Raw genomic sequence first — 8,903 nt, forward strand, 5'->3', positions numbered from 1 at the left:
TTTCTTTTTTCACTTTTAACATAAAAAAACTGGAAACCTCTTGGAGAGAAGTAAAGCTTATGGCAGTTAGAGGTTTTGACCCATTTAGTCCATGAACAACACCTTTTTATTGTAAATGTCACTGAAGTTTAAACTTTTAAAAGTAAAAATAGTAAAGATGCTCACTATTTCCTTTAGTGGTTGGAAAAGCCTTTTCTCATAAGATATTTGAACTTTTTTATTTATAAAAAGAATATTGAAACCAAACAAACCACTTCGGGTCCATTTCCTGATTTAGTTTTATTTTGTTACTGGGGCCTGACTTTTCCAGAGTTGATGGCTTAGCCTCATCAACTGCCATCTAATAGTCCAGTGAGAGAACCTTTACAAGGCACTAAGACCCCTTTTACACTGAAGGCGTTTTTCAGGCGCTTTAGCGCCATTAAAATAGTCAGCGGTGCTTTGCGGAAGCTTTTAACCCTTTAATCGGCCAATAGCGGGGGTTAAAAATGTCCCGCTAGTGGCCGAAAAGCGCCTCTAAAATGACGGTAAAGCCCTGCTAAAACTAGCGGCGCTTTACCGCTAACGTTACCGCTAACGTGGCCATGCTGTCAGTGTAAAATGGGCTCTAAGGCAGATGGCTACTGCACATTCAGAGGGATTTAAACTAGCCCTAAACAACTGATCTCTGGTGGCAGTTTTCGTTGGAACTATTTGTGCTCGATTCAGGCAAGCATTTGCGCCAGTGCCAGTAACATTATTGACACACGTGGCAAACTCAGGTAGTTCTTACTACTTTAATAATTATAACGGACTCATGAGCTGCTATGTGATGTTATAATGAGATGATATGGAACTGCTGCAAATACCCTATTAGTGTACTCAATCACTAAAAAACTAAAAATAGAACAATGGTGCGCTGCTCCTTTAAAAGTGCACAATAACTAAAATCAAAAAGCGTTACAATGATAATACTCCTAAGAAAAATACATTTCTATAAAAGTTCCCAAGTGATGTCCCGCAAACCATGAAACAAATATGTAATAAACAGATATAATGCATACATGTACTAAAAAGTGTGTCATACATAAAGAAAACACGTATTCAGTGCTCTATTCCATATAATCACATCCAAATATAATAATTATCAAGTCCTCTTATGGTATCCAGTGAATAAAGTGTCTGTGATATTCAACACAACAATAGTGATGTGCGGCAATGTGCCATCCAGGAAAAACACCAATCCACCTCTGTGTGCAATGCTTGCTCACCTTATCTAAATAGGACACTCTGGGCTTTAAATATATTATCCTTGCAGATCCACGATCCAGCTATTTGCACCAGCTTTGTTATGGTGCCCTTTAAGAGGCTGACTCCACCCCAGATGTCACTGCCCAGTGTGATGATAATGAAGTCTGAGTACCCCAAAGCAGCAGTGTTATTGGTCACAGCAGTCAATGTTATTGGTCACCTTTCTGTTTTCTGATGCCTTCATCTCTCACAGACACAGCTGGAGAGTGCAAAATCAGGCTCATATCTGCAAAGAAACCAATCAGCGTCAAACCTCAGCTTGTCCAATTAATCTTTGGCAATAAAGCCGGGAAGCTGATTGGTTTCTATACAGAAGTGAACCTGGTTTTGCACTCTCCCTGCTGTAGCAAATTGGATCCTGCTTTTCTGGGGGGGTTTGCCTTCCTCTGGATCAACTGTGGGTATAGGATTGGGTATATGGGATTGTATGATATTTTTTATTTTATTTTATTTTATATGGTTGAACTAGATGGACTTGTGCCTTTTTTCAACCTGACTATCCATGTAACGCTATAGTAACTAAACCCCAACCTGTCTCTTCCTCGGGCCATAGAACCTCTTAATTGTTAAAGAATTACCAGCAAAGAGCTCTATCCCCTGATCCTAGATTCCCTGGCCAAAAACGAATCGTAATCAGGGATACAGGTGATGTCATTAACCAAATATTGCAATGCTAATATTTGGGGACATGACTTTTCACTGGGTGGGTGGAGTCTGATGGGAAGTGAGAGACTAGCTCTCTATCAGGACCACTCCACAGCGCACTGCCAATCAAACCTAATGTATTAGTTGTTTTTTTTTTTACATTTATTTCTTATTTTGAATGTACTTTTGTAAATGCACCTGCCTGCAGTGACACACTCCCTATTCTATTTGTGCCATCTGTGATGCCGGAACCTATTGAGTCCCATAGGAGTCTCCTGTATGTGCCTTCTTCCGCTTTGAACTACAACTGTATGTGCAGAGTTCTGAGCACCACAAAGGCAGTGTGAAAGGGACATAGAACTGTTGTCCATCACTGCTGGGGAGAGGCAGGAGTGGGGTAACTTTTGCTCCCCCACGCATTCTGCCTGTTTGTGTGGATCTCAGAATGCTGCATGAACATCTGTAGCACAAAGAGGAGACTCCTACGGGACTCCATAGGTCTCGGCGGCACAAGGGGGAGTGTGTCAGCGTGACTGGAGGACAATTTCAAAAGTAAACCCAGTGGAGGAAATCTATAGAAAAAAACAGCTAATACATGTAAGTTATGTTATTATCTTTTTATATTGTCTTACGAAAAAAAAAATGGACTTTACTGTCACTTTAAGTAGTATACACACACACTAGATTAATAGTGGAAAATAATGATAAGGTATACTTAGGCGTGATGATTTTTTTTCTTTGCTGAAGAAAGAAATTTATAGAAAACAAATTAACTCCCTATTGACATCAATGTTTCCCTGATTAAACACTGTTAACTACAACAACGTTAATGATTTCCAATATGCTAAGAGTTTTTAATGAATTCATTGCTATATTTTTCATGATCATGTCATGTCTGCACTTTTGTTGCATGAGAAGCTTTTCATAAACGCCCCTTCTGTAATGGCATATTGACTTTTTCCCATCTTTTACGTCCCTTGACATAAATTTAACTTTGCAATACTGACAGAAATTGTCAATGTTGCTTTTGAATACAAATAGAACATTAAGTCTACTGAGCCATACAAGATTTACTGAATATTTTTCTTCTGTTTGCAAATAACATTGAACTGCTTTAAAATGTCAAATTTTAAAAGAAGAACAATATAATTATTTAGAAGAGAATAGAATAGACTATTGAGTATTATGGTTCACCCATTAAAGGAGATCTATCCTATATTACAGGATTCAGAAAACAGGGGTAATTGAGGTTTACACCTTACATCACTGCACAGACAGCTTATTATAAATTGAACCTATATCCAAACCACTACCTCTTTCCCTCTTAGCTGTTAAAATCAGGACTTCATGTCAAGGGAAGATGACCCCTACCAGTGCTGTGACTTGTTTCCCCTATTCTAACAACCCAGCCTAACTAACCGTCTAGTGTAGTACCTGAGTTAGAAAGGGAACACGCTGCTTGAATGTTTCCTGTTCCTTGTACTTAAGAAAAATCTCCGCAATAACTTTCCCCAACCAGTAATATCAGTGCTCAGCTGAAATAAGTGATTTCGTATGGCAGATTGGCCTTGTGGCTAGGTCATGTTATAAATTATAGTAGGCGATGGCATCTTTTTCTCCTTATTTTGCTTTTGAAATGAATTGAAAAATTGTAGACATCTATAGGATCTTAGTCCACAAGCTTCTGAATAATCTAGGGGATTTTAGAGAAGTAATTGTTGCGCAAAATTGGCCTACACGTCACATAAACACCTAGATAATCATTATAATAATGAAGACTGGTATTACACTTGCCTTGCCAGATTCTACAGAGATACATGAAGCTTACCTAGATGCATGACAACCAAGGCAGAGAGAGGGGAGTAAGGATCTTGTGGTCTTACTTCTGTGGTCTCTAGCCTAGACCAAACTATTAAAAAATGCATATTGGGCTATTAGCTCACAATATACAATACTTTCTAAGCATTCATGCTTTGCGACACCAGCTTTTAATATCTTTGTGTGAATCCTTAAAGTGTGAACAAAGGTAGCAAAAAAAAAAGACGCAGTTATGTAGAAAATTTCCCAGTATGTTTATTACAGACCTTTACGTTTACAAACCTTTACCTTTAAAAATATAGCGTGAAACTATTATAAAATCAGCTAATAGGATCCTCCTGTTCTGCATCTTATTTCAAAAGTTGAAGCCTATAACATATGACACAAGATATTATTCCTCTATGGGCAGGGTGAGAATCAGAGATGTTTGCGGGAATTCTGTTCGGCCCCCAGATGAATGTTTTATATCACCGGATGTTTTAAGCATGCATGTTAATGCATTCCAACAAAGCTTCTCCATAAGTGAAATTCTTCAATACTATCACTTGGTGTCCCTCCTGGCATATTGGCAGAATGAAGCAACAGCTTGGGTGCAACTGAATTTAAGGAGTGCATCAAATAAACTAAAGGGAGTTTATGCTATCTGTGCTATGTGGTTTATATGCAAAAAAATGGACACTTGATCTTGCTGGCCAGGGTGCAGATAAGTACATGTGCATTTGCATGATTTTATTCTAATTACTGTTGGTGTACAAGGAAGTAAGAAAAGGAAACATTAGCTGCTTGTTATTGGCAGTATAATGAAGTGATGTCCTGATTTTGGGATATACATTATATTACATACAGTATATGTGTATATATATTATCTATCAATCTATAGATATATATACACAAAAGTATTGGGATGCCTGCCTTTACCCACACATGAACTTTAACGGCATCCCAGTCTTAGTCCATAGGGTTCAATACTGAGTTGGCAGGCCCATGCACTACATGGTTTTGGTAAATCTAAAGGAAATCAGACAACAAAAGTAGTGTGTATGGGTTCTTAGTCCGTAGGGTTCAATATTGAGTTGGCCCACCCTTTGGAGCTATAACAGCTTCAATTCTTCTGGAAAGGCTGTCCACAAGGTTTAGGAGTGTGTCTATGGGAATTTTTGACCATTCTTCCAGAAGCACATTTGTGAGGTCAGCCACTGATGTGGACGAGAAGGCCTGGCTTGCAGTCTCCACTCTAATTCATCCCGAAGGTGTTCTATCGGGTTGAGGTCAGAACTCTGTGCAGGCCAGTCAAGTTCCTCCACCCCAAACTTGCTCATCCATGTCTTTATGGACCTTGCTTTGTGCACTGGTCGAAATCATTTGGTGGAGGGGGTTATGGTGTGAGGTTGTTTTTCAGGGGTTGAGCTTGGCCCCTTAGTTCCAGTGAAGGTAACTCTTAAGGTGCCAGCATACCAAGACATTTTGGACAATTTCATGCTCCCAACTTTGTGAGAACAGTTTGGGAATGGACCTTTTCTGTTCCAACATGACTGCACATCAGTGCACAAAGCAAGGTCCATAAAGACATGGATGAGCGAGTTTGGGGAGAGGAACTTGAGTGGTTTGCACAAAGTCCTGACCTCAACCCGATAGAACACCTTTGAGATGAATTAGAGTGGAGACTGCAAGCCAAGCCTTCTCGTCCACACCAGTGCCTAACCTCACAAATGCTCTTCTGGAAGAATGGTCAAACATTCCCATAGACAAACTCCTAAACCTTGTGGACAGCCTTCCCAGAAGAGCTGAAGCTGTTATAGATGCAAAGGGTGGGCCAACTCAATATTGAACCCTACGGACTAAGACCCCATACACGCTACTTTTGTTGTCTGATTTCCTTTAGATTTACAAAAAACATGCAGTGCAATAGCCTACCTGATTGCATACAAATTGAAAGTGTTTCGGTTTGACCTCATACTATATGGTTTTGGTAAATCTAAAGGAAAAAAAAAATCTAAAGAAAATTGATGAGCTCCAGTGTGTTCGCACAACCCACGTGCAGAGCCCGCCAGGAAGTTGGCGCTGTGCTGCGCTAATCACAGGCAGTGAGACATTTCCCGATCTCTGCAGCCGTGCATCAGGACAATGTCTCTCTGCCTTTGATTAGCCCAGTGCAGTGCTGACTTCCTAGCGGGCTCTGCATGTGGGCTGTGCGAACAAGCCAGAGCTTATCCTTAGTCCTGAAGTTGTAAGTCCAACTCCAGCCAAAGCTGTGATGGGAAATCTCTCAAAAAGGGATACAAACAATAAATGGTGAAGATTCTTGTAGTCCAGCAAAAGACAACAGGTCTGGGCTGATAACACTGCTTGAGATTTCAATACAGCAGAGGCAAAGTTGTCAACTTAAACAGTACATTAGGCACTCACTGGATATCTGACAGGAACAACAGGTATTTTTCTGTACTTGCAGCATCTTATAAAGAGAGATCGACCATGGGGAAATGTGCATGTTATGCAGAGATGTACTGGATTTTTTTATTTTTATATTATGCCTACACATTACATAAATTCCGCTAAGGCCAATCATTTTCCATTAATTTTCTTTTTTTTTCCACAGTGGCAAGGACGAGCTGCTAGCTTTGACAGCCAGGGGTCATGCCCCTCCCCAAAGCCTCCACCAACTCCTTGAAATCACCAGCTGTCTGCAAATGAAATTTTGTAACGACCTTTGAAGTCTTGTTGAAGAACCCTGCTGATGAGCTCTCAACTCTTAAACAGCTGGTCACCAAATCTAAAATGTCTGGTGGACTTTACTGAGCTCAAGTCAAAAACAGGACAAGTATATAAGTGGTTTGGTTTTGTCTTGGTCTGTTGTCTCCTAAGTATGTTATACTATGGTGTTTTTAATCATTTAACTCCTTGCTTGGACTAAGGACTACTAGGGCAGACTGACCAATTTTGGAATCTAAGAAAAGGTGGTACAATTTTATTGTATGAAGTAATTATTGTTATTGGACAATGAATGTACATTGAAGTGTTCTTCTTTGTAGGAAACTTGGAAGATGTACTGGCAGTGGCTGCGAGTGTTTATAACCAGTCACTGATCCACTGACACTAAAGACCATAGGAAAAAAATGATTAATATTTATAAATGAAAACTTGTTTATATGTGATATATCATCAATGTGTGTTGTCTTTGATGATATTACTTTGTGCAAATTGACAATATTAATGCTTTTACATTTTGAGCTTTGTTGATGCTTACAATAACATTCACAGAGAGCTTAGTTGTTCAATGAAGCCAACTTTTATCTTTTTATGAGCGTTGGTCTTTTTACACCCCACTCATGGAAATTTTAAGAATGCATGAGTATGCAGTTGTCTTAATGCTTAGGAGATCCTCACATACCGGATCCCTGTTCAGTACTCAGGAAATCAATACAGACTGCAGTGATATCAAGACACTGATCAAAATGTCAGCAAAGCTTTCTGCATGTCACTTGCAAGCCCTTTGCTTGTGAATGTTTTGTAAGTTCCTTGTAGTTTGCTTTTATTAAGTTCACCATGCCCTTCTATGATCAGATCACTAACCCTATGATTTTATTATAACCCATTAATGCACATTGGTTTATATTGCTCATCACACTGCAGACTATGGGGGTTTTTTACGAAAGGCAAATCCACTTTGCACTACAAGTGCACTTTCAAGTGCAGTCACTGTAGATCTGAGGGGGACATGCAAGGAAAATAAAAAACAGCATTTTAGCTTGCACATGATTGGATGATAAAATCAGCAGAGCTTCCCCTCAGATCTACAGTGACTGCACTTGAAAGTGCACTTGTAGTGCAAAGTAGATTTGCCTTTCGTAAATAACCTCCAATGGCTACCTTTTTTTTTTTGACTAAATATATTCAACATGAGTCTGTACACCATTTTTCCTTTGCAATTGTAACTTTTATATTATTGTCCAGTCACCCTGATTATGAATTCAGTTATTGTTAAATGTGCACACTTAAAGTGCCAGTAAAAACCCCAAAAAGCAGCCTTCTTGTCCAAGTAATTCCATTGGTAGGCTCACTAGTTAGCCTCTTAACAGCTTGGAATGAATTAACATGTGAACCAATACCATGCAATCTTTTTAGCAAATGTTGGTAGGATACAAAATAATTCAGGGTTAAGGTTAGAGTTTGTAAACTTCAAACTATATATTTTGTCAGTAATATTAACTTGCTTATTTAAGACAACTGTTATTTCAAAGGGCCAGTAAAAGAAAAAACACCAGTTGATTTAAACATTTAAAACAAAATGAAATCTTCAGCCCTCACTCATGACACTTTCAGTGATCTCTTTTATAGTCTTTAGCTATTCGGGGAGGGAACTAATGGTGCTTGAATTTGTTCCATGTAAAAATTACAAGATCTACAATTGCAGTTACACCTATAGTCACTATTTGATGTAGGGGACTGTTAAAGCATATATTTACCATTCAGAACAATTTGACAATACAGGCATACCCCACTTTTAAGTACACAATGGGGTTTATTTACTAAAGCTGAAAAGTGCAAAATCAGGCTCACTTTTGCATAGAAACCAATGAGCTTCTAACCCCAGCTTGTTTAATTAAGCTTTGGTAATAAAACCTGGAAGCTCATTGGTTTCTATGCAGAAGTGAGCTGATTTTGCACTTTTCAGCTTTAGTAAATAAACCCCATTGTGTACTTAAAAGTGGGGTATGCCTGTACTAGGGACGGATGCATGTGTACCATAATTATGTATATATTACATGTATGCTGTGCATACTCAATATAAATTGTGATGAAAGTAAAGGTAGAATTACATAATTGGATACCCTAAGTGCACAGCTGGAACTATTTACATTCTTTCAAATGAGATTTCTTGCACTAAGGATCACCAACATCCAAGATGATTACATACCATGGTTTATTTAAATAACAGTGCAAAAGCAGAGATGTGCAGTAACTTGCAAGAATCAAGCAGAAATTAGCTTTAAACAGCCTGATTCTAAACTACTAAACCTACTACGGAGTTGGTTTAGTTTAAAGAACATTAATGCTTTTTGCAATGTGGTATTAAATAAAAACAAAAATGGTTTTAAGATTATGTTTATCCATATAAAAAATGTGTTTTTAAACATACTTTCATACATTAT

At 38.5% G+C, this 8,903-nt stretch overlaps 1 protein-coding gene across 1 annotated transcript in view; it reads left to right on the forward strand.

The window, feature by feature from the left end:
* The window catches only part of SYT6 (synaptotagmin 6), a 682,586-nt gene extending 674,349 nt beyond the window's left edge, over window positions 1–8,237 (forward strand). The window contains exon 7 of the mRNA XM_073615703.1: window positions 6,350–8,237. Within this exon, the coding sequence (XP_073471804.1) occupies window positions 6,350–6,421 (72 nt within the window). The 3' untranslated portion in view covers window positions 6,422–8,237. The remainder of the gene's footprint in view (window positions 1–6,349) is intronic.
* The last annotated feature ends 666 nt before the right edge of the window (window positions 8,238–8,903 follow it).

Source organism: Aquarana catesbeiana, linkage group LG02, assembly GCF_042186555.1.
Source record: "Aquarana catesbeiana isolate 2022-GZ linkage group LG02, ASM4218655v1, whole genome shotgun sequence".
Lineage (NCBI taxonomy): Eukaryota > Metazoa > Chordata > Amphibia > Anura > Ranidae > Aquarana > Aquarana catesbeiana.